Here is a 27,703-nt window from a genome sequence, read left to right as displayed (position 1 = left end):
AATGTAACCTGATGCAAACCTAATTGTTGTCATTTTGTCTAGTCACCTGTTTCTGTGCTGAGCAAGTTTTGTGCTTACAGGCTTTATGTATGCAATTGGGCCCAGGTCAGTTTATAGTGATCAATGCCTACCCAAACACTTTTCTACATGAAATAATCAACTCCGCCAATGCATCTGCATGGTGTTACCTCTGGAATATCTCAAAGAATGTTAAAACATCTACGTGCCAACAACAAGTTTGTAATTCATATATACACCATAAAAATACTATCATTATTTATGCTATAGATTTATGAGTCGTTTGACAATAAACTTTGTACAGTGAACTCAGGCACTCAATTATATGAATATTATACATGTAGAATATCTTTTTTAAACATATTTAACAGTGTGATGTGGACCCACTGTGATATTATGATATCGCTGCTTACCATTAAATGTTTGCATGGGACCAGGGACCGGATACACTTAGTATTTTGCCTGGTAGCCTAATTTTGCTAACCATTTTTTTCTTTACTTACCAACTTTGTTTGGTAATAAGTTTGTAGGGAACCCGCGACCACAATACTCATTGAAAAGTATTTTAGCTGGTAACCTATTTCTGCTAAGTAAGATTTCGTCTGGCATAGCAGCTTTGTTTGCCTCTATGTTTGTAGGGAACCACGGTCCAGTGTAGCATTTTGGCTGGTAACCTAATCCTGCGAAGCAAGATACTTCTGTGCTAAGCAAATTTGTCAGCAAACTTAGGGCTAGAGGAAGTGAATGTGTAGCAACTTTCACATGGTGCATACAATTAATATTATAAGAGAGACAAGTAACATAATAACTCGCCACTGTTCAGCAGATGTTATTATCATAAATCCTACGTGACATGGATGTACTCTTTTAAAATGGTTGTAAACAGAGTACGATGCACGGCTGGATGTTTCAGAAAAGCTTCTGTGATAATAAGATTATTATATGTAGCATAGCAAGCGATGAAAAAACCAACAACAAAATAAACCTTACCAGTGAAGGAAATTGACTAGTCTGTACCAAACTGCCACAAGATTAACCGAAAAAGACCAAAGTAAATATCTTGATTTGATTTGTCATTGTCCAATGTTTTCCGATTCTAACATCTTGCCTTCAGCTATACAAAAGAAATATGTTCTATATCGTTGTTTTTCAAGACATTATTTCCTCTTTTAACAAAAAATATTAAGCATTTTTTTGTGTGTATGGCAAGTGCTTAGTGGTGTTGGGTTCAGTCCATTTCTGGTGATATTTTTTTCTCTCTTTTATGCCATATTAACATTTCCACCACTGTCTACATAGTTTCAAGTTTTGTTTATCATTCTTAAAAATAAGGGCAAAAAAACGTACTTGGTTCAAAGTAGCTTTCGATAGTATAAAAATCATTTTGCTTCAAAGTAACGTGGTTATGAAAAAAACATACAAATTCTCAACACCTCAAACTTGCGTCTGAATAAGGTTGCCGTCAGATAGTTTTCTCAGATTTTGTGTTCCAATAACACATTACTAGGGTAATAATGAGCGTCAGAACTGGTGGATACCAAACCACTTTAACTGTCTTTTAGGATTTAAAAATAAAAACATTGTAAATTTGAAAGTATAATTTTGTCCAATTGATATTAAGGTGGGTGAGTTTGTGCACACGCCTGCCTAATGATGTCAGTCTCTGTTGTGCTGACACTAAGACTGATGCCTACCAGAGCTACATGTAGTGCGCAAATAAACTGTGTTGATTAAGTACTGAATCCAACATGCAAGTACTGGACAATATCGTGTGATAATAAATTACACATTTTAAAATTCCCAAACTAAATTTCAACAGTTCATAAACCATTTTTTCTCAAACAATGTAAGTTAATGCCTACATTGTAGGTGGGTAAATAAAAAACAGTTTAATAAAGAAAGAAAAGAAAAAAAATCAAAAGAATTGCTTGGTCACATCTTACGGATAAAAATAGGCAATAATAAAGATAATGAGACAAAGCACTTATCTTGTCTTTGTGTACCTTTCATCGAAAAATAGTCATAAAATTGAATCAAACATTTTAACAACACAGAAAAAAAAAAAAAACGTCACTCACATGTACTTGTGATTTAAACTCACAGTCAAATTTACAGCGCAATTAAATAACTTCCCAACATTTAAAATTGTGATGATGGACGGACTATTCAAATAGTTTGGCTTACGGTAGTAAACAAGTAACACCAATGCATCTTATAAGTTTATATTAAGTACTTTTTTAAAATGTAAATATTTACAAAATATATTAGCGATCACATTCAACGGTAGTGTTCTGTTTTTTATAAGTTTCCGGTCGTACAACTGACAAGAATTGGAAAGGTGAGGGTAAATTCAACACTATGAAAGGTCTTAAAGTCAAGGTGTAATAGTTAGATGACCTTAAGTCAGTACTTGGACACATCAGCCAGCTACTCTGGATTAAGTACAGGTTTCAAATTCAACTATAAGTATAAAGAGTGATTAATGGAATCAGCTTTTCCCCAGACCAGATATTAACATCGCGCATGCACGCCAACAGTACTGGTGGTCTAAATAAGGGAACATCGCCCATTTTTTTCAAATGTATTTCTTAATTAATTTTATCGTTTCCCACAACAATAAAATAATAACTTTTGGATCTGATTACCATTTGCTTTGTAGTACAAGTTTGACATGTTTGAATTTTTGTTTGAATACATGTTTTGGGGGTAATGAATAATTAAAAAAAATAACACACTTCCCATTTACCATGGTTACACTGGGAAAAACAAAGTCATTTTGTATAAAGACTTTTGATAACTTTGTTAAGTAGAAGCCAGTTGAGCTTGAGCTGGGAAAGTTATTTTAGACTTGAATCAGTCTACTAATGGCATACAACTTAAATCAAGAGTACTGTGGAAGGTAACAGGGTAAAAACAATAATTGTTGGAAATGTATATTTATTATTTTGTACAAAACAGAACTAAATAATTAATCATAAACTTAATGAATCTGGGAAAGTTGCTTAACATGCATGAATATTTCTGGCTTAGAAGAATTTTTTTATATATTTTAGTACTATGTTTGAAAACAGTCAACCGAAAGTTCCTTTTTTGACAATTGTTCCCATGTTAAGCCCGGTTCATACTTCCTGCAAATGCAATACCAATGTTGACAGCACAGCCCTGTTTTCTCTGTGAATGTTTTGCGAATTCTTCGTTGCAAATTTGTGTTGTCCAAATTTGTATTGCATTCGCATTCGCAGGAAGTATGAACCAGGCTTATCTCAATGTTATGGCTAGTGTGGTCTGGGCAAATTTTCACCACACCGTTATGCAGGAATTACTTTTTATTATAAACAGAACCAGCCACAAACAATATGGCAACCTTCATCTGCTAGTGAAACATTTCAATGCTTAGCATAATTTGATGCTAAGCTGAAACTTTGATTTTTGTTTGAACTAACGGCGGAATATCAATTCATCTATAGTTCAGATTAGAGGTGCTCACTTACTCTTTCCAATTCTTGTTCAAAGCAGAAGAGATTGTGATTTGGCTAAATTCCAGTACCAGGTGCAAGTATCATAAAGTCTGTAAGCAGATAATTTCTGCTTACAGGGGCCGCCCTAAGCTCAGTTTCCACATCATAACCTCTGCATACAGTAGGCAAAGCCAAAGGCATGCTAACTTGCCTGCTGTTTCAAAAGTAACTTTGTGATCACTCAGACACCCTGATTAAATCTTCTTAATCATTTACGAAATACACTTCCGCTTACTGACAACTTCCCTGCTTACGGCGAGTGCAACAATTGGCTTACTGGTTTAGCTTTATGACATCAGCCCCCAGGATTGGTTGAAGCTACTCACACGCAAGTTTACTGTCAAAACTACTTAAGGCGATTCCCATTGCTTGTACAGCACATAGCGGATAGTTGAAATCCATCGTAAAGACCTCCTCGGCCACACGCCCAAACTGCATAACAATGTACTCAGCTGTTGAATTAGGATAGAAGAAAAGTAAACCATTAAAAATCTTCTAGTTTGAGATAACTTGAAGCTTTGTTATATATAATGCACCATTCCAATTGGGCCAAATTTCATGGCTCTGTTTACCGCGGATTTCTGCACTTACGATCGCCATTCTCTGCTCACAGGGTTAAGTGCAAACTTTCTGTACTTCAGGAGTTCACCTCTTACAGGCGAGGATTGCACCTCCACAAAATGCTTGTCAACCATTTCCATTATTTTGGGAGTAATTCCTTTTTGTACATTTTGACTCCCTCAAATTTAAAACATTTCTGATTGCTCGGGTCCTAAATGTAACCAATAGAAAAATGCGCTTTACAATTGCTTGTTTTGAAACCATTAGAAAAATGCGCTTTATAATTGTTGTGTTATCTATTATCATTATTCTAAAAGAATATTATACTTACGATCGTTTGCATGAACCACCTGGAAATTTTTGACGGACGCTTGAGTCACTCGTCCATGAAAGTTCAACACATAAGACTGAGTATCTGAAGACAAGTTACGAAATTGTGTTTTAATTAATACCGTGGTACTTATGAGACAATAGGCCTACTACTGTCATTAACATACTGAAATCGTTAGAAAAAAAAAAGAGAGAACAAAAATAACTTTTATTAATAGGCCTATTTTGTAAATTGCACAAGGAAATCAAGATTCATGTACATGTATACTTTAATATAACATTTTGAATCACACATAATACTATCCCGACATACACTTCAGAACATACATTCACCCAACAAAGGACCCTATTGTACTCTTAATTTGTGCATATCTACCTACACATACACAAATCATGCATGAGTACACTATCCAACAATATCACCTCAACCCATGATATATTTGCCTTTCAGGTAAGACGTCTGGAACTTCTTAATAGACAAATATATTGAGATGGTAATCTGCAAAAACAGTGTAGTCCTAACACTTAATTACAGGATGCAGGACTAAACTACATCTCTAGAATCTACCTCTAGGCAAGGACTGAGAGAGAGAGAGAGAGAGAGAGAGAGAGAGAGAGAGAGAGAGAGAGAGAGAGAGAGAGAGAGAGAGAGAGAGAGAGAGAGAGAGAGGTTGGACAGAATGTCTGTGGCAAGCTGAAAGTGCCCCAGGATGTGATGAAGAGTTCATTCAATTAAAGAAAGCGTGCATCTACTTAGCACACACTCAAGACTTGTGCAGGCCTGTTTGATTCGTTTTTGAAAGGGCAAGGACACCAAGTCCTTGACAAAGGACACCATACGAGGATAACAATACATGTAACATTTAAAAACTCAAAGATTCAAAATATTTATGATTGTCATGATAAAAAGCATGACATTTTTCTTCCATGTGTTGTACGGAGAATTAATACAAGTAAAGGCATAACAACAATAGACAACAAGAATAAAACATACAAATGTTTAGAAATGTGAAAGGGAAAATATAAATATATAAAATTATGTAAAAAATACAAAAGGGTGAGGGAATAATAAACAGTTCTGAACCCCACTGTGTGGTAACAGAAACAAATTATGTTCAGATGATAAGTCTGAAAACACCTTTCAAACATACACTACATGTACAAGTAAAGGCACACAATAATATACAATATGAATTCAAAATTACAAATTGACATAAATACCAAAGGGTGAGGGCCTAATATAAAACATGTACCTCACTGTGAACAGAAACAAATGATGGTCATACTTTCAGTCTGAAAAAATACCGTTCAATTCTATTAAGCATTGATGAAGTATTTACTTAAAACCACAAAAGACAGATAAGTCAAATCTTCTCTTACACATGAACTCAGAAAGTGTTTTTCTCGTTTTTTTATTCTGGTCCAGTAAACATTTTAAACTATAAGCCCTGTGGTCTGGTTGACCACAGATCCAAGCCTCAATATCATTTTGTTTTTGACCTGGATGCTTCCCCCCTTCGATCACCACCCCCCCCCCCAAAAAAAAAACCATTGAGAATAATGTGTGTATCCGATATGCGTAACAAAATCAGTCTTCCAATGAAAGAAGTAGCAATGTTTAGTTACTGTCTACCTACCATCATTCCATACGGGTGTCTTATTATGTAACTCTAGCAGGTTCTCCATGTTCTTAGCCTTGAAGCGATCCAGTAAAGAATCGTGTTGCTGTACAAAATTAAAAAAAACAAAAAATATTATTTCTATTTGTGATTTGTGTATGGAAACATTAACTCTCATCAAGTTAATTATGCCTTCTTGTGTAGCGCTCATATCCATCACTCAGTGACGCTCAAGGCGCTTTAATATTCAGAATTGTCCTGCAAGGTATTGTGGAGCTTGTTTTTTTAAGCAAGAGACCTATTCCTTTACACAACCGTAGCACCATGTAATGGTTTACAAGGTGCTGTGGCACAATATGCTGCTGATCAAACTAGGGACACCGGGGCAAACCCCTTCCCTTTACCATCAGTGCACTAGGTTCTTTTACGTAAACCACACAACACACGGTACCGATTGCTTTACATTCCACCCATAATGGTCATGTGTCTTGCTTTAAAAGGACAACAGTGTCACGACCGGGACTCTAACCCACACTCTGCTAATCAGCAACAAAATAGCTATTGATAATATGTTTTCTGGGTATTTCGTGGACTACTAACCTTCCTTGGTCTAAACGCTACTCTCTCATTGTCCAGGGTCATGCCTGGAATAATGATGGTCATCTTTCTAGGTCCTTTGAATCCAAGAACATTGGTATCCTGCAAAGTAAACAAGTTATAAAGTTAATCCCCTAGATCCACTAAGCGAAAGAAGTAGACTCGTCCAAAAAAGAAGAAGTACATTCAGCCAAGGTTAATAAGCAGGACAATTCTTTTCAGAACTGAGAAGTCTCCCAAATTCCAAAAATCTACTCAGCAGTAGTAGAATATATAGCAAGACAAGTCCTCAAAAGAACATAATCTACCCAGCAAGTAGATGGTGTTACCGCAAACCAAATATACATTGATACCTCACCATGCAATGCCTTATAATATGTTGAAGTACATGTAAGCGAGTAGTCAGCCAGGCCACGTCTGCATTGGTGAGTACAGCTACAGCTATTGTTGTGCTAAGGCTAATGATATGGACCTTCTATGCTTCAATGCATGTTTCCATGACGATCAAGCCATAGCTGTAGCCGCTAATTCAGACATGGCCCAGGTATAAGCTCGGTTCATACTTCCTGCCAATGCCTAGAGCAAAGCAAACTTGAAGTCACAGCTCTGTTTTCGCTGCAAATGTTGCACAGGAGTTCAGCACATCTCAAGACTTTTGAACGCTACATGTAGATGGCAGCAGACTTACCAGTTTGTTTTTAGTTCTAACTACATGTAACACGCTCACATTTCCAATAACAATGGATTAACCTCAAACCCCATGTAAGTCTGCTGCCACCTAGAGTCCTCATGGGAGAATAAATTTATCTTGGAGATTGCCTGGAAATGATTGCCTAGCAATACGGACTGTATCGGACTGTATCATGGGATACTTACGTAAACAACGGCAGAAAGTTCTTGGCGAGTGTTGGTGCCGTCAGCCATGGCTCCTGGTTTGTTAGCACTGATACCGTTATCAAAGACGGTAAAATGAGTTCCCATGAAGTTGGACCTACAACAGTAAAACAATAAATAAACACCTATTATCAATCGTTGTCCTACATGTATGTACATATGATTTCAATACCAGAGATCACCCTGGACACTAGCCTACCTTACATTGCTTAGTGAACGTTTCTCAACTTGCCATGTGGGCTACTAAAAACTGTGCAACCTATATTACTTGTCTAAAATGCTCATGAATGTTTCTTCCTTTACAGGTGTGAATAGTGTGGGTTCGAATCCAGGTCACGATACTTGTGTCCTTGAGCAAGATTTTACTATAACTGCTTCTTTTCACCAAGGGGTATAAATGGGTATCTGTGGGGGTAGAGGTTGATATTGTGTACAAAAAAGCCTTTGGAGCGCCACAGCAGCCCTGGGTTGTGTACTTCCAAGGGAGAGCTGAGAAAGATTACAGGAATATTGTTGGCCCAAAGACCAGGGCACCAATGTAAAGTGCATTGCTATGGTTATTATAAATGGAACTATATATATGAGAACTAGTTATTATTAATATTATTATCTGACTGATTTGAAATTCATAACCTCCATCCCAACCCGTCTTGAGAGGAAGTACGAAGTACAATAAGAGTAATTAAACACAAATAGGAGCATTTTCGCGAGACGTCTACCGGAAACAGACAAGCGCATTGAGGACCCTTGAATACAACACCCAAGTAAACACAAGTGTTATTACATGACCCTGAACACTAGACTATGAATGTTGTGGGAGCCTCCACTGTGATGCTTGACAAAGGTCAAGGGTTATTCTGAAGGAAATTTTCATCTTTGCTAATCTTATTTTTCCCCCACAGATGTTACTATTTTCTTACTCTCCTTATTTCACCATTGAACATGTTGAATGCTTTCTTGGTGTGTTTCTACCCATCTTTGTGGTTATACATGTCAATTCCTTAGCCTTCCCCTCACTCCCTTTCCACCATCTTGACTGCTTTTCTTTGTTCACCCTCTGTTGATTCAGAGTACAGCTCATTTTTTCCAAACTGACTGATTCTGTTACACTCTGGTAAAAGCCTTTGAAAAAAAAAAAACCTCCGCTTCGATTGAAATATGAGGGCATTTACAATTCTAGAAATTAAGTTCAACCCACACATTCGGGAGACTACTTAGTTCTGAAAACAACTGTTCTACATGTACCTACTACCGACATGTATGCAAAAAGTAGGAAATTAACTGGGACTACTACTTTCGCTTCGTGGATCAATTCTCATTATTAACTTCACTGCCGCGTAGTAAGTTCTTAATGGGTCTCAACATTTCGACTAATGTGCGCTAATCATCATCAGAAATACTATGAAACTCATTAAAAAATTCTGTGAAAAATAAAAATAAAACAAATAAATCAACCCACACATGCCACAACTTTTGAAACCTAAGCTGAAAAAATTACTTTAAAAAAAAACAACTTTGAAACTAAGATCTGAAGGCCTCAAGTTCAAGGCCCATCTTTCCTTGCCTTCCATCTCTAGGACCCCGCTTAACTTTGCTATTGAAGGATTACATCAACTTCACAACATCACATCTATGTGGAAAGTGTCAACTTGTACTGGAATCTTGCAACGAGCACCACGACAATTGGGTTAATTTGCGGCCTGGGGTTTATCAGTCCTTACCTGACTGCGTGGGCTTACCCTACATGTAGTTATCTGAGGTTTTCCTCCCACATCTAAAACTCAATCTTCCTTTCTTAATCTCTCCACTGGGGTTCTTGGCTAGTACAGTGATTAAGTTTGCTTTTTTGAGAGTCCTTGGCTTCACAACAGGAACAGATTTGTTTTAATGTTGTTGTTTATGCAAGTCGCTAGACACACAAGGCATGAATGCCACTGCAAGGTGCGGGCAACTAATCAACTATTTTGCCCGGGGCCGTTGCCACCTACTCTTGGCCTGCAACAGGGGTAACCCCCCCCCCCCTCCCTTTACAGTCCATACGGATGTAGAATTGGGTATCATGCATCAGAAGCCTTGCTGGTAGAGAAGAAACACTAGCTCCCCCAATTTACGAGGCAATCATGGTTAAGTGTCTTGCTTTAGGACAGGGGTGTCATGACCAGGACTCGAACCCACACTCTGCTAATTAGAAACACCAGAGTTTGCTAGACTGTAACATGCCACAAATAAAATGAAATTGAAGAAGAAGGAATTTTTTTTTATCAAAAGGGAATGATTTTTTTCCCGGAGCATTACCTGAGTTTACCAACAAAAGATTCTCCATCTCGTGAGAGGTCGGTGGGGTCTGTGGATAGCAAGTAGTTGGACGTAGTACTCTTCTTGCGTCGTCGAGCAGCGAGCAGAAATTGCTGAAATAAAAAGTATAAAAACATTGAGTCATAAACCACATGAGAAAACTAAAAGGGTACAATTAACAAAAATTGTTACGGTTGAACAAAGAAAAGTTGAGGTTACTGCCTTTGAATTTTGTATATATATCTTAAACATACCAAAGAGGCATACAAATGTTTATAAACCACATAGAAAACTCACTAGGTAAATTTTGTTGTTGTTTGTCAGTTTGTATATTACGTGTCTATTTTGTGTTTAAAACAGGGCTCTATGTGCGATTATACAGCACATTATTGAATGAATTTCGTTTGTCCATTGGCGCAGAATATAATAAGAAAATGCAATTAGATTTTGCAAACTGCTTACCAATGTGACCAACTAAATGAACCTATAGTATAAATGCAATGGTTAACAGCCTGACGTTTGAGCCCAAGCAGAGTCTTTTTTCGAAGGCTAAATATAACACAATCAATTGGTGAAATCTGTCACAACGCACTCAATATGCATCCTATTCAGTATTTAACAACATCATATCAAAAGTACTCTGGCTCCACACACTGTACAAATAAAAAAATAAAAAATCCCTTAATCTTACCATCAACTGGAATGACATTTCCATGTACACTACTTACATGATAATCATATGTAGATGTATCCCCCCCCCCCTCTAAAGGGAACAACAGAGACAGTTCTAGTTTAGCTTAACACCCTACGGGGGTCAATCACAAACTACAAACGTACAAGTAACCCACCGGGGCTTGTTATCTTCTAAATCCAAAACACCCGCTGGAATCTACTTCCGTACCGACAGTGTACAGAGTCCCAAAAGAACACGTACTTTGCGACAATCTAAAAACGGAGGCAATTGGATTAGTAGCCGCTAAACAGATTGTGTCCCGGAATTCGCTTTTTATCCTAAGTCGTAAATTGGCTTAAAGTCAATGAAATTCACAGACAGTGGATCGAGCCTGTGGTATTACATGTACAACATATGCACATATACACTGTATAGTGCTTGTATTTATGTATTTAACAGAAGAGATTGAATAAGTATTTATTTGAGGGTTTTGTACAAATGTACACTAAATGTTATTGGGGTTATCATGTTTATCACAAAAGACAAAGCATTTTGGCGCAAACACAACAACAACAAACTAACAAAATCATAACAAAAAGTGTGAATACTGATTGCACAGTGCTAACACACATAAGGGTAAAACCAAAATTAATATTCTTTATCCCCGATGCAAATTCATCATCTACGTATTCAAAAGTGTGAAGTTACACTTCTTATCATGGTCACTCTCATGACTGATGGTAACGTGGTTTATAGACTGCAGGATTTGCAACCACAAAGTTATGGGATGAACTCGTCTACATAACCTCTGATTTCACAATTACATAGAATAAGAGCGACTGAACCAAAATTGATCTATTCTGAAAATTCTTTATCATACATGTAGACGTAAAACCAATGTTTGTATGACCGAGATTGGCTATTGCCAGCTTGGCGTTTATATGGTGGGTGCTTTGCTGAATGGACCCTTCCCATGAAATATGCAAATTACATGCAACAGACCCTTTTGGTTGGCAAAGGCCATAGAGTTTGGCACTAAGCAGACGTGCAATCGCGTCTGCGTCACGCAGCCATTAGCCATGTACAAAACAGCGCAATGTTCCCTCATTTTGCCAACCATAAATATTAGTGCGCACATGCTATGTGCAATTTACATACACCAATTTCATGGGAAGGGTCTATTCCCTTGAAGATCATCTAAACAAATGTTTCCTTTGCGGGGCCTGCCATCCACCCTTCCTCACCCAGCCTTTCCTTCAACTACACATAGATCATTATTGACATAATTTACATGACGTCAATTGAAAGATTAATCTTGTTTGTGTAATTTTGTGAGTCAGATTCTGTTGATTTTTGCAGGTGGCACACGTGCAGTCAGACACGTGCCTCAAAAGTTTGCGCCACAGCACCTTGTAGAACCATTACCAGGTGTTCCGAGCACCTGAACTGAGTCTTATAATTCCAAACATAGCCTCCAGGTGTGAAAAAAGCTACACTGTACATAAGAACTGAGTATTATTATTCTATCTTGGGTAAAATGAATGCCAATATGACAGACCCGAAATTGTGCATTACACGTGGGACTCAATGCATGTATGTCAACCAGGGCTGGAATTGTTCACTGGACCACGGGGCCGATGTTTTATTGCCAGTAATCGCAGGACCGGAAAAGTCCAGCGGTCTTGTGGTTTTAAACTGACTAAAAATATCATACTGTGTATTATCTTATTAACAAAAAACAAGTTACGTCCAAATGTTGACTTTTGGTCTGATGAATTATGTACATTGTGTAACTTTCAATTTTATGAGTAGTCTTTATAAAAAAAAAATTAAAAAAAATTAGATTACTCCTCTCAAGTATGTCTTAATGCTCATATAAAAGCAGTAAGATGCTAAGTATTAAACTGTCTGCAATGTTTTGTTAATCTTTGGATTTGGTCTTAAAAAAATAATTCTTGTCCAGAAAAAATAATTTTCAGAGCTACATGTACACATACTGTACAACAAGCCCTGTTGTCTTGTGGATTTCCCCCAAACATTAGAGCCCCATTACAAACCCAAATCTTTTTTATAGTTTCAAAAAACAAGTCCTAAAATTAAATAATACCGTTATTTCCTTAAGAGATTTTCACAGGCTAGTTGATTGCTAATTTACATTTATTACACAAATTTAGTGATTCAAAAGACTGATGATACGTATTGTATGTTCCCTTTAAATTTGAAATATATAAAACAACAAGACCTACGCAAAACAAACAGGTATCCAATGTGAAACCGAGACAAACAAAGCAGTTAGCTCCGCCCAAGCACCAGAAAATAAAAACCCATTTAGAGATAATAATTCAGTTGAAACAACATGACTCGTTCGGCTGGATATGGGTCCATTAACTAGCGCTATTTGCTAAAAGGTTCTCTGTATCACTGATGCATGTAATCCCACCCCAAATATCTTTCATAATTTATGTTCTTTTTTTTCTCTAAATGTCATGAATGTGCAGACTACTTAAAGGCAGTGGACACTATTGGTAATGACTCAAAATGGTGGTAATGGTGAGAGGTTGATGGTAATATAACATTGTGAGAAACAGCTCCCTCTAAAATGTTGTAGTTTTTGAGAAAGAAGAAATTTTCCACGAATTTGATTTCGAGCAGACTAGTCTTTGACATTTACCATTAGTGTCCAGTGTCTTTAAAGGCACTGGACACCTTTGGTAATTGTCAAAGACCAGTCTTCGCACTTGCTGTATATCAACATTGTATGCATAAAATGACAAACCTGTGAAAATTGAAGTTGCGAGATAATAATGAATAAAAAAACACCCTTGTCACACGAAGTTGTGTGCTTTCTGATGCTTGATTTCGAGACCTCAAGTTCTAAATCTGAGGTCTCTAAACAAAATTTGTGGAAAATTACCAATTTCTTGAAAACTACGCTACTTCAGAGGGAGCCGTTTCTCACAATGCTTAATACTATCAACCTCTCCCCATTACTCGTTACCAAGTAAGTTTTTATGGTAATTTGTTTTTTTGAGTAATTACCAATAGTGTCCACTGCCTTTAAGTTGCATACAGTATAGATAAATTTGCATTTCGACAGTACATAATGATAGACTGCCATGTACATTATAGCACTTTCTTGTGTTATTAGTTGACTAGGTGCAGGTCTCCACAGCAGTTGGCAATTATATAAGGCCTCAGCTAACAATGCACAGTCAATATACAATGTTGGCTGTGCCAACCATCAAGGCCGTACTATTATCAGTTTGCGTACGGCAAGGTTTTAGTATTATCTTGCTATATTGAGATACATCAGGGTCATGCAAAAAATTGTCCTCATCCTTTAATCAGAATGGAATTACGTCCAATGAACCAAGTTCCTATTATGCAGGCCTCAAATTAAGGGGGAAAATCCACAAGACGGCATGTCTTGGAACTCAGAATATTTACTGGACCGGGATTGTATTTATGAGAAGAGACTAGAATCAAAATGAGAACTCTTAATTGAACAAACACTAAGATGTGTTAGAGAAGACTTTCTCTTCTGTTTGGGTGGTCCTCAAAAGGATTGAAAGATATTTGTGAGACTCAAACTCAACATTTGAACATCATTCTGCTGAGACAAAGAGGTTGAATTTTTTCTTTTTAAAGACCATCAAACTTGTCCTGTCTTGAACTTACTGGTCTGACATTGAATTAATGGTCCTTAGGCCGGTGGTTAAGTGTACCAAATTACAGTGAAGCATCTTGCTCATGGACACAAGTGTTATGACCGAGATTAGAACCCACATCCCGATGAGTTAGCCACCAGAACTTGAATTTGATGCTCTAAACCGCTCGGCCATGACACCTTATAGTGCAAACAATTTACTTTTCAATAATGTTTCAGGGATACTGATAGACTATTACATTGAAACTAATCAGATGTGTCAACCTTGTTATCCGCCTACATCTATTCCTCCATTCCCTGTCTTAGAAGATGGTCAGGAGACTTGCTATAAACACGTCGTGTTCGTTATAACGTATTTACATTGATAAAAACAGATGTGACCAAAGCACATCGTTATATGCACATTAAAAATCAACCTTTGGCGGCATGATACGATCTTCAAGAAAATTAAGGAATCTTGAAGAAAAACATGATTTGTCTTTTGCTGATAAATGCGTTGATCTGTTTTCAATAGGTTGTACATGTATGTACATGTATGGTGTATGTTGAATTTTATAAAAGCAGTTTAAATTGTTATACTTTTGTTGTACATTTTAAATACTTTTGCGCTTTCTTTATCTTTTTGCCCCCATTCTGTGCACTGCATGTGTTATTCAGTACTGATAACATTTAAACCAGGAGCACAATATAAATTTTATAATTATTATAATTTTTTGTTAGTGAACAGTGAAAGGGGTTTCTATTAAAGATGAGAAAGATTTTCATGCTGGGCATCTGGGCATGATGAGTACAACAAATTCAATTGAAACCTTCAAAATTGATAGTGGAATTTTACAAAGAGCTCCACAGCAAATAGTAAGAGCCTTATACTTAAAAAACAATATTTTTTTGCGAGTGAAAGGTCTTTCTATGAAAGTGAAGATTATATGAATCCAACAAATTCAATTGAAAATGGAAAATTGATAGTGGAATTTTACAAAGAGCACCACAGCACATAGCAAGAGCCAAGAGATACATGTACTGCAGTTAATTCAAGGTCTGAACTAATCCATCCAGCACTTAGAGAGCCTTTTATGTTAAATACAAAGAACTGAATCTAATAAAGAGTATGTCTCGACTGTGGCTAGTTGGTTTGCCGTATTTTTGACCGCGCAATGGAATCGATGCAAAACAAGCAAACAAACTGTGTTTTTCCATTGTTGTTATTACGATGTTTATGTCTTTCGTCAGTGATACAAGAAAACTGCATATTGGCCCATTTCACCTGACGTCATCATCAGAAAAATCTTGAATGCGCCATACTGGTGGGCAATTTCACTGTGCGTTTTCATATAACAACTCTATGCCGTGCGTTATGCAGTGAGGTGTGCATTTTAGGCGACGCGGCGTTAATACACGTAAACCTAACTGCCCACCAACATGGTGAGCGTGGCATCAGTTGTCGTGTGTGATGCGCGTGTGCAAGGGGTCAATATACAGGATTGCAAAAAAATAGAAGATACTGTAATAGCCATAGCTGCCAGTTCAAATATGCTTCCTCCTAAGTGTGTCTAAAGCCCCTTTCACACTAGAGGACTTTCCCATGAAATTCCCAGGTTGACCTACATGTATTTACACTTGAACTGTTCACCCTGACAAAATCCTGGGAAACAGTCCTCTACCGGGTAATATCTACCCTTGCATGGGAGTAGGGCTAAGGAAATAACCCTAGGGTTTAATGACTTTTGTAATGGGTAAAAGACTTCCAGGTCTTAAATTTCATTTTAGACGCGGTTGTTCAGAGGCCTAGGTCTTTAGTGAAATAAAAATAAAGATTTCTACCTTTCTTCCGCTTTCTGTTTCAAGGTGCAAGAAGTAGGTCGGATAGATGCTTCTGTCCATGCCCTTTTTATCGCGTGAGATACGGCACTTGACTGTAACGCCTTGGGGCGCTGGACGAAGCACGAAGGCGTCCAGATCGCTGAAATCAAAACCACCAGTAGCAGCACCTTGCATCTTTGTTTCCTGTGAAGTGGAGCAGAGGATCTTACTGTCATAACTCATACTGGGGTGGATTTCGCAAAGAGTTAGGAACAGTCTTATCTCGAGTTAGGACCAGTTACTCGTCCTAACTTAGGACTATCCATGCAATTTGTATATCTCCTAGGACTAGTCCTAAGTTAGGACTAGTCCTAACTCTTTGTGAAATCGACCCCTGGACGAGCAGCAACTGAGATTTGTCAAGTGTGAAAATTCCTGAAAATGTTACTTCATTCTCCTGACAACCAGCAGAGTATACTGTTCGAAACGTCAAGACCAAACTCGCTCTAGGCTCTTTTCAGAGCCAGCACTCAAGAGATTTCACACATGGTTGTACCCGCAGGTCTACTATTATACAAATATTGACTGCTTCGAGTGCTATGGTTAAAACTATGACTCCCGAGGTGATCCCCGGAGCGTTCTATTTTCCCGAGGCGAAGCCGAGGGAAAATAGAACGCTCTGGGGATCACCAAGGGAGTCATAGTTTTTAACCATTGCACGAGTAAAAGGAGTCAATATTTGTTTTATAACACCCCAAACATTTCTAAATACTGTACTATTATTATTAAGTTACAGACCTGAATGCTACAATCCACGGGCGACGCGAATACAGATTGCAAACACTTTTACTTACTGTGTTGCATGTAGTGTCGTGCAATCCGAAATGGTTACAGACTATTAATTTATCATCCTCGTACACGCAACGGACGTCTGGGTACTGCACGCCGTGTGCTAGTCTGTCGGACTAGCGCATGGCGCCGTGTGCTAGTCTTCGGACTAGCGCATGGCAAACCGACGCACTATCACACGGCCGTCGTCTAGCGAAACTAAGACATGTCATGTGACGCGCTCTAAACCAATGAGCAGGCAGAATACTTGCAAGGGGTGTTATAATCATATTTATATTACTACACGCTGCAAAGCTTCAAACACCATTTAAGTTTACTATTATTTAGAGTTTACTCTCATCCTTCACAGCAAAGCTTCAAACATCATTCATCCCTGAGTATTGGAAGTTGTCCTACGTACCTGGGTCGTGGGTCCGGATGGGGTGGTGTACCCGCCCGCATATCCACTGTTAGGAGTGTAGTTATTATTTCCCCCGTGACCAAAGCCAGTAGTGGGTTGTGGGGAGGGGTATGGGGGTGGGGCAACCTGCCCGAAGGAGCTGCTGGTGTTCATGACACCCACTGGTATCCCGGCCTCTTCATTGTCTTCATAATTGACAGCCTGGGAGATGCCCATCGCCTTTAACTTCTTCTCTGTCTCTGGAAAGTTTAAGGCAAGGTATACGTTTGGTAATCACTCTTAAAATTCTCAAGCAGCTTCCCATATTATAACGCATAATATTAAGCTTATGCGCCAAATTTCTGTGCTAGCCTAGTAAGCGTAGAACGCCTAGTAACGCGGAGAACATGTACGCATGAGCAGAAGCCAAAATTTGCTGCTTAACCCCTGAAAAACGCATGCTGTAAGCATATAATTCCCTGCTTCTTCAAGTGAGATTTTGTGCTTTATGGTAAGCAGAGCCATGAAATTGGGCCCATACCATTAACTATTTTGTTTGCAAATTTATTTTAAACATTGACTTTTCCTTACGTGTTGTTTCCCTAAATGTTGGGATATCATCATCGTCATCGTCGTCAGGGGAGGAGCCACTGACCGTTAGAACTTGAACAGTCGTCAAAGATGAGTTTAACGAGTAAGATGCTGGTCCATCAATACCTATTAACACATCAACATAATACAAAGAGAGTCAGCGTAATGTCTTCATTAACCTATTATGCTTGAGCGCTCTCTGTGTAAGAGCGCTGTTTTGTACAAACACTCATACATGTGTGTCATAACGAACATATTTTTGTATGTAATCTATACCCAGCAGATACAATGTACACATGTATGTAGATACACACATGGTGTTACGGCAAACCAAATACAACACTCAAAACCCTTATATTACAGATTTGTTGTGTTGATTAAAGGCGCTAGACACTATTGGCAATTACTCAGAATAATTGCCAATCGTTAAAATTTACTTTGTAACAAACAATGGAGAGCTGTTAAAAGTATGAATCATTGTGAGAACAGACTTCCTCTGAAGAAACATACTTTTCAAAAAAAAAGTAATTTTCCACTAAAATATTTGAATTTGATCACGATAGCTCATATTTAGATTTGAGGTCCCGAAATCAAGCATCTGAAAGCACACAACTTAGAGTGACAAGGGAGTTAGTTTTTTCTTCCATTATTATCTCGCAACTTCGATGTCCGATTGAGTTCAAATTTTCACAGGTTTGTTATTTTGTGCATTTGTTGAGATACACCAAGTGAGAAGACTGGTCTTTGACAAATACCTGCTCGCGAGTCACTGAACAAAAAGGATAAATCCTGTTCATGTACATATAAAATATTGCATGCTCAAGCATCAGCAGTGTCGACTGCATGCTTACTTCAATCTAATGTACATTACTCGTATAAACGCTTTATTAAGCTGCGACGTGATTGACTCTAGAACTTTCAGAAGTGAGAGTCACTGCTGACGACGAAAAAGTCCAGACATTATGAGGTTGAAACGATGACATTTTCCACCTTTTGATAACCCCTAGGGTCCTAGATTTCCAGGAGTTTCTTGAAACAGTATTCTCAGCACTAGAGAAGTAGATCAAAGAGCATGACTTATTTTTATTGAGAGAAAAATACAGCATTTATGTATTTACCGGGTAGACTTTGGACTTGGATAAGATGGGAGTGCTTGACCCAGTGATTTGAGTAATTGATAGTGGGGCCTACAAAATCATCATTAGTCTTTCTGAAACCTTCACTTTCACAGAAAAGGACATACATTTGAAACTACATGAAGAAGGATTTGGGAGGAACAAGTTTCAATTTCAAGTTTCAATCAATATTTGGTATTTACAGTGTTTTCAAAATATATACTAAACATTTTCAGTCCTCCAGTTCAGCAATTCATTTTAAGAATTCATCTTTGGCATATGGTTCTCTCCATTGTTTTCAATCAATCTTTAATGAAATTAAACAACACAAAACCATGTATTATTCAAAGTCATTCCCTTTTTTGCCCTTCATTTTTATTTAAATCAATTATTCATACCACAAAAAGCATGCGAGGTATTCAGTACACAAACAGCATCTCTTTAATGCAAAGGCAACGCCTCTTTAAATGTTAATATTTAAAAAATAATGGCAGGTCATTGAATGTGTATGAGTTATTCAAACAGAGCGGGTACACGTATGAAACTTAATGAACAGCATGTCTGTTTGACAAGCGCAGTTCACAATAGTTGCCCCCTGAAATGAGATACTCCAATTGATGACTATCTTTCGCACGATTCCCCCACCAACCCCCCCCCCCCCTGCCAAAGGTGGTTTGATTTCTAAACAAAGCGAATACACATCAAAGGAGGTGAAAGGCCAAGATACGACTGTAAAAAAGCACCATCCGCTTCATTAATAAAAACCTTGGGTTAACACGTCTTCGCCGTAGCATAAAAACACAGATGAAATTTAATCTTGACGATCCTGAAAAGCTATCAGAAACCACACTTATCATTTTGCATTGCCATTTTTATTGAACGGGAGGTGGGCTGTAGACAGAAAAGTAAATACAAGGCCTGCAATGCGGGACATTCACAAACGTGTTTACTCGCACAAACGTACAGAGGCAAATCAGCATTTTGCGAGGACGACAGTGCACTTTGTTTGGACACTAAAAAGTCTAGTACACATCGGGGAGAATGGGAGAGGACAGTCGGAAAGGAAGTGAACTCTAGCGTGATGTCTGTTTTGGACACGTCCCACGCCTTGTTGATTTTAATTTTCATTTAAACCTCTGGGAAGTTACAAAATTTGTGCCGTCGTTGGGTTGCTGTTTTGGGAATTAGTGCATGTACACGTACATTCTTTTCGCTTTTTCTGTGTGGTTTATCGCTTGATATTTGAAATGAAAAAGTAGCATGCCCTTAGGGTGAACCCTCTGCTAACGCTTCTGAACTTGAATAAAAAAAATGGGTGTGATCCCTGGCTATTGAATGGCTGCAGACTGGCACTGCCGGACAAAGTTAATGACAAAATAGAAAGGCGACCAACACAGGGCAAGAAAAATGATTCCCCTTGAAGTCTGGAGAATTTTTCATGCATGAATCTTTTTTGAGGGTTGGTTTCTGCTCACAAATGCTGCGACCAGAGATGAAGTTTGCACGCGCTGTCACCTTGCTAAAGGTGAATGGATTTGACATTCTCATAGAAACACTCAGACATTCTGTTAGTATTTTCTCAGTAAGTAACGCTTTAACCTGTGACTTTCAATGTCTTTCTATCATCTCATGAACAAAAACTAATCTGTGACTAGGCAACAAAAAGCTGTCTCATTATGCTTTATTCAAAGAAATCTTAGCTCATACAGATGAAGATAAATAAAAAGCACTCGCCATGCAGGCTCTATCATTCCCCTCCCCCCCCCCCCACATTTTTTTCAATCAAGATTGGGGTTTTTTCCCAGTCAAGCAATTGACAGAAACATGTGCCAATTCAGAGTGTTTTCAAGAGCAATACTGCAGTCTGGTCAATATATTCTCCTAGCTCTCATCTCCCAATGAATTATAAACTGCATGACCTTGAATACTAGGCACTATAGGCAGAGAGAGAGGAAGAGAGAGGATGCGATGTGAAATATTTGAAGAAGCACTAATATAAAAATGAGATTGTAGGTCAAGGCTATGCATTGTTGTTGAATACCAGAATATATCTACACCACAAAATACTCAGGCCTGATACTTAACGTACATGTAGGCAACGAAGGCGATTACCTCCATGCCCCCTGGCTATTGCCTTGGTGCCTTTTCAATGCTAAGGTAGAAATTTACAATTTCCTCATACATGTACATGTAGGAGAAAATGCCTTGGTGCCCTTGCCCTTTCAAAAACGAAGCATACAGACCTGTAAGCGCTTTGATCTTTTTGTAAAGGGACAATATAAATACCTATTATCATTATCATTATCTAGACAAACCTTGAAGGCCATCGCTTGTTGAGGAGCTGTGAGACGGGGAGACCAGAGGCCGTGTTTCTTCAGGGACTTTGCGTCTTGATTTTCCCCCTGACCCTTGGCGTTCCTCATTGGGCTGGACGATCATCGGCTGGTTGTATTTTTTCTTCTTCTCTCGCAGGAGGGCTCGCTGTACAACCACAAAAAAAAAAAAAATTAAACCACCACCTACATGTACAAGTAATGTACAATACACAGATCAAATGGTTCAACTTGTATCAACTGGTTCCAATTTCATGGCTCTGCTTGCCTCAAGATTCTGAAAACACATTAACTCTATGGGCAAGAACAGCAGAATTCCATAGATAGCAGAGCCATGAAATTGGACCCTTTAAAAAAAATATATAAAAAAACAGAAAAAAGCTCTTTTAAAGCCATTATACACTTTCGGTACAGAAAAAAAAAAAAGTTCACAGATTTACAAATAATTTACAGGGTTTACAGAAGGTAATGGTGAAAGACTTCTCTTAAAATATTATTCCATGAAATGCATTACTTTTTGAGAAAACATTAAAACAATATCAATTCTCGATAGCGAGAATTACAGATTTATTTTAAACACATGTCATGACACGGCGAAACGTGCAGAAACAAGAGTGGGTTTTCCCGTTATTTTCTCCCGACTCCGATGACCGATTGAGCCTAAATTTTCACAGGTTTGTTATTATGTAAGTTGTATTATATGTAAGTTGTGATACACGAAGTGTTGGACTTGGACAATACTATTTACTGAAAGTGTATAGTGGCTTTAAATTTATTTTCCTACACCAGATTCCGCACCTGTTTTTCCAGTTTTTGTTCGCGGAGATTGAAAGGTGATGTGGCTTGGTCGTCATCCATGATACTACCTGGAGGGGCAGAGGAGTCATTCCACCCTCCTTGGGAAGAGCTACTGTAGAGGACAAAACAAAAAGAGGAATAAATTTGCAGATAATTGGCGTGTAGTTTTTCTTTTCAGGCTGTCTTTTTTCAGTGCTTTTAAATCAGTGTGTACAGCAACAATTATGGGCAACATTTGTTTGGTGTCAATTTCAAAAAGCTTGAAAACCACTGATGTAAACATAAAAAAAACTGTTAAGTGGGGATTAACCAAGGAACGTATGCGCATTTTGCACTGAGTGAAGACAATTAATTCTATCGTTGTGAGAAAAACATCCCAGAAATCCCATCCAGATGCAGATGAATTTTCGGATGAATTGTTTGGCTGTAATTGAAAAAATGCTCCTCAGATTGGTTCAACACCTACGGCCTGGCATCGCATGTTAATTGGTTTGGAAGCCAACCTGGCCAAGCCCACGTAATATTTTGATGTACCGATTTCGACCTCATCCCTCAGTGCACCTTTTAAAGTTCTGATCGATGTCAAGGGATGAGATTTAAAATGTGAACACATCTGAAAAGCAGATTGCGACCTTTGGTTCCCCCTTTTTCTAAACCCAGAACCTCACAGTTGTCACAATTCAGTACAGCAGGCCCAGTGATTGTAGCTTTGGACCAGTAAATTTAAGGACCTGAAAACTTCAACTGTGTTGTAATTTTTCAATAGAATCATACCACTCTGTGTGTTTGTCAAAAATAACAAGCAAAATAAAAATAAATTAGAATGTTGACTTTTTTTAGTCTGGTGTCTTTAAATTCTGTTGTGTATAACAGTCCACTCACTTATTAAGCAGATACACGTTAGACAGTTAGACTAAAGATAAATCTTTTCTAAGTCATGTTAGTGTTTGTTAGGCCCTATATCATGTTAAACTTGGTAACAAGTTCTTTCAATTATAGTAGATTTGTAACATCAATTCTGGTCTGTAAAAAGGTTCAGCTACAAAGCCCTGCATTCTTGTGGAGTTTTAAGAAACCAGATTTATAAAAGTATGAATAATATCATGCCCATTTGAGCAAGGGGCATAGAGTATTTGAACTTTCGGTAAAATGTTTTAAAATGAAGTATAAAAAACTACAAGCAGCAAAGTAAAAAAATATCTCTCGAAACTTTACAGAATATTATCATTTTAAATATTCGTAACAGCACGGCTCAGTGCATGCGATTGCCAATGTACATTTGTACCTTTGTGCCTTTTAGGTTGGTATTTTGACGTCAACAACGAAATGGTTACTATGGTAATAATTGTTGACGAAAAGAGCAATTACGTATGGTTCACTTCTTGGATACATAAAATGTCCGCTGTATCGCAGACACAAATCTATCAATAATATATAATCATCTGTATGCAAATTTTGAATATGAGACTCCAATTTAACTGTACATCTTACTGTACAGTAGAGAGCAATACAAACTAAATGCAATGCATAAAATTACTTAAATAATTCATCATAAAATGTGTATAACTACAGCCCAATGTATTGTATTCACTTGGTCTGAGCATTAAACAAGATACACTAAAATAAAATGCATGTTTACTAAAACTGTAAACTGTGCAGACGTCAAAGTTTATCCAGTACACTAATAAAAAACCTTTTTACATGTCTCGTCTTTCATCTACAAAAAGATATATTATAAAATGTGCAAAACTCAAGCCCACTGTATCATTTTAGTATGAGCATTACACTAAAATAAAATGCATGTTTATATAAAAGAACCGTAGGATACATGTATACACTGTACGTTGCAGACGTAAACCTCTTTGATTGGACTGTGTGTACAGCATCAATGCAACGCTGCACACAAACCGACCTGCTGGTTACAAACCACGAAGCTGATTGCTACGGCAACCATACAGGATGCTTAGCAACCACTTGCCTTGAAAGACGAGGGAGTTTTTAATTACGGGGGAAAACGTAATGCAAATCATGTACAGTGGTGTATGGTCATGTATGCAAATGCAGTATGCACGTACGAGTGGTGGTAGTTGGTACATGTTTAGAACAGAATTGGACAGTGAACACTGAACAGTACAGTGCACCTTCAGTTTTGAACTTTATTTACATGTGCAAACACATACACATAACGTTGATATTTTGAGAGTGTTGTGTTCACTATGGCATGTGTGGACTGTGTGTTACATGTTGGGTACTTGTTTGTTGTTTGTTTGTTTGTTTGAATGATCTTCCCATCAAGGGAACTCGGCAAACTCCCACAAGGGATATAAACACCAAGCTGGCAACAGCCAATCTCTCTCACAAACATTGGTTTTAACGTCATGAATAACACAAATCAAGAAATTGTGATTCATTTAATAACTAGACGACAATATTTATTCTAGTCGTTGTAAAATCAGCGGTTAGCTGGGGGATTCGAACCCACAACCTTGTGATTGCAAGTCCTGCAGTCTACCGTACATTGTGCCCACAATGTATTGTAATAATGTACCCATGGTAAAAAATATCAACTACACATTGATGGTTTCAGCTGATTAATGTGTGTATTTGAAACACTCAGACAGTTTTCACTCATCATTGACACAGCGATTGTTAATACTGCTAAATTACATCATAAACATGGTTTACATACATTTTTCAAACTCGGCCTGATACTTCACGAAGGCATTGCCTCCATGCCCCCTGGTCATTGCCTTGGTGCCCTTGAAATGCTCTGGTGCTCTGGCATAGTAGAAATTTACCTTTTCCTCATCAAGCAAGTGCATTGTAGGGTGCCCTTTACCAATGATAACATGCCTTGGTGCCCTTGCCCTTTCAAAAACGAACTGGCCTGCAACTGTTGTTCATGCAATGGACACAAACAAAAAATGAACCCATGATGGAGGCTGTGCAGGGATTGTCACTTCGTTTTGATTGCTGAAATTGTGGTAAGTAGATGAAGTAATTATCTCAGCTGGATTATAATCAAGTCAGAGTCAGGTGACCTCAAAGTAATTGATATAGGCCATTAGCACATGCTATTGTGATGCTTTGACTGTGTGACTTATCGCCCATACAGCTAATAAAGATGTAAATATCATGAAAGCCTCAAATACAGTGTTATAAATATGGGCTTGCAGTTAATTGATTCATTCGGACGTGGTGAGTTTCCTTTTGAATTTGCAAACATGAGCAGTTTTGTTTAGGATTCGTGAATGCTCCAATATAATAACATCTGCCCACAGATGTTCAGGTGTTGGGCTTTCTATTGCAGTTACTGTGCATTCAAATTTTGTAGAACAATGTAGGGTCATACATCTTTGATAAACTTAGATTTTTGTGAAATTACTAACAATGTTTTTGTGAATCCTGGCTTTAGTTACTTACAGCTGAGAATGCCTACGAAATCCCACACACTCACACTTAGGCCTAAATGGCGACTAAAGAGAAAAGCCAAAAGTATGTCATTGGGCAATTCGACATGTTTGACCATGGTCAGTCGCATTACACTTTTCTGTGTCTTTTCTTGATCTTGGTGCTAGTAGTTCTATTTGAGATATTTTTTCTCCTAAGTTTGTAGACTGATTTGTACTTGACACCCACAGCTTTGAAGTGACGATATTAGAAATGTTGTGGGCTTTGTACTCTGGATGTTATACGTAGCTTTGTAAAAAGCGGTCAGTCGCACTACACAAAAAGGACATGGTAAAAAATACACTTGTCACTATTCAAAAGTTTCCTCAAACTAAGCAATTTGCAAAAGTTTTACAACATTTAACACACAACTCTTATTAGACATTTTTTTTATTTTTACATAAGCAATTATAGCGGTTCCTTCATATACATACGTACATTTGTACATATAAGTTTTAAAAGAGAGAGACAGACCAAGAAGAAGAGAGAGCGAGAAGAACGAAACAAGAGATTTGTCTTCATTTTTATCAACATATTATACAGTTAACTTTTAACTACACATAAAGTACAATTAAAGAAAAACGTATTCGTTCGGGGGTTTTTCTTTATTCAGCTACATAGGGGGCCTACAGTGCTGTAAATAGTTTCATGTTTTTGACATTGGATTAAATGCCAGCACTGCTCAGATTATTGTAAACTGAGCAATATACCCCTATCTGTTTATGATTGAACTTGCCTCTCCAGATAGTGATAACTGAATACAAGTTTAAGAAATTCAAATACAAAGGAAAAGTCTCGCTACAAATACATTGTGTAAGCTGTCTATCATTCTGCCAGAATTTAGGTGGAAGAAATTGTTTTCTCAGAAAGGAGATTGAACAAAAAGGAAACTGTTTGCAAGTTCTGTTTTGTTTACTTCCTTCATTTTACTACATAAATGTTCAACAAAAACATTCTTGTGAATATTTAAGACTTTTAAAAAGGGTTTAAAGTAAAATGTACGCTACATTTCAAAACTAAAAAAAAAAAAGAAAAGCGAGATGAGTCAGATACAATGTAGCCACAGCACAATCAGCCAATGGAAAGGTTTGTTGCGCAGTAATCCCAGTATGCAGGAATTCTAAAAATCATGGATAACTTTCCGTATGGCGCCACCACTTTTTCACTCATTTTTACAAAAAAGGACATATCTATCAGGTAAATTAGATACTATATTATTTTATTTCGAATGAAAAAGTGGTGGCGCCATACGGAAACTTTTCCAAAATCATACTACTGCTAGTACTAGAAAAGCAAACACATTTTGTTTAGACTTTTATTTAGAATTAGAGTACAGTCCAGACAGAGAATGCATTCATTCCTGATTAGCTGGCACAGGGAAAATAATGGTAAATAAAAAGGTAGGCAGAACTTGAATATATAAGCTAAAAGGCTAGTGTAAGGAAGGATTAACCTTCTAGCTAACCTCGTGGGAGTAAGTTGGTTAAATTGAGGCAAAAAAAGGGAGTGACACTGCAGAAGACTGAATATGAAAGACACAACAATTCACTTGCTGCAGTTGCAAACGTTCGTTGAGCTCGGACGACTCGGAGCGGGTAGCAGTAGACGAATGAATACAAGTTAGTAGGCCCTACAATTTACAAAGTACAACTTTAGTACAACAACTTCGGCCTTTGCTTGCACACAGACGACGACAGTTATTTACTGCTTAACAAAGATTAAATCTTTCACTGTACAAAATATGGTTATTTCGGAGGAGAAACTGACTGAACAACAACTTCATTGAATGCTTAAACATAGATCTAAACGCTTCTAACACCTACCACAGAAATGTCATAACAATGTCTACATGTACTCACCCAAGATGGTACATTCCCGCAGCGGTTTCCCTCTCGCAGTTTCGAGTCGACTTCGGTTAAATTTTACAAAAGTCGGATGAGAATTAACCAGTCAGACGACTATTGACTGCTCAAAAAACAACCAAATACAAAGATGAGCAGTATTACTGGTAGTGTCAGTGGTGAAATTTATCAGACATTTAGGTCAACCTAAAGTCTTCAGATAAGCATTTACACAGTAGATTTACTGTCTAGTCGACGATGATAATTCTCACTCGACGGTATTCATTACCGCTACTAAGCGTACATAACAACAATTTCTCATTGGAGAGGGCTGTACATGTGATCAAAACCGAGGTCATTGATTGGTCATATAAA

The 27,703-nt window shown here is 37.7% G+C and overlaps 1 protein-coding gene across 1 annotated transcript; it reads right to left on the bottom strand.

Annotated features, from left to right (window-relative positions):
• Positions 1-388: 388 nt before the first annotated feature.
• Positions 389-27,607, bottom strand: LOC117291198 (tubby-related protein 3-like). The gene is made up of 12 exons (XM_033772796.1): positions 27,347-27,607; positions 22,038-22,149; positions 21,222-21,387; positions 17,792-17,917; positions 17,222-17,460; positions 15,994-16,176; positions 9,833-9,945; positions 7,520-7,634; positions 6,647-6,745; positions 6,065-6,152; positions 4,429-4,512; positions 389-3,988 (listed from the first exon to the last, which is right to left on the bottom strand). The coding sequence occupies exons 1-12, from the start codon at positions 27,358-27,360 to the stop codon at positions 3,855-3,857; spliced, it is 1,473 nt and encodes a 490-aa protein (XP_033628687.1). The 5' UTR covers positions 27,361-27,607; the 3' UTR covers positions 389-3,854.
• Between the last annotated feature and the right edge of the window lie 96 nt (positions 27,608-27,703).

This window comes from Asterias rubens, chromosome 6 (assembly GCF_902459465.1).
Source record: "Asterias rubens chromosome 6, eAstRub1.3, whole genome shotgun sequence".
NCBI lineage: Eukaryota > Metazoa > Echinodermata > Asteroidea > Forcipulatida > Asteriidae > Asterias > Asterias rubens.
The sequence above is the reverse complement of the archived record's forward strand: the minus strand, read 5'-3'. Positions and strand labels throughout refer to the sequence as shown.

Coding starts and splice junctions, on each gene's coding strand:
- LOC117291198 (XM_033772796.1), bottom strand. Junction 9,946..15,993: donor AAACAGAAAGCGGAAGAAAG/GTAGAAATCTTT, acceptor TTTTTATTTCAG/CAATTTCTGCTCGCTGCTCG. Junction 7,635..9,832: donor TCTTTTGTTGGTAAACTCAG/GTAATGCTCCGG, acceptor TTACTGTTGTAG/GTCCAACTTCATGGGAACTC.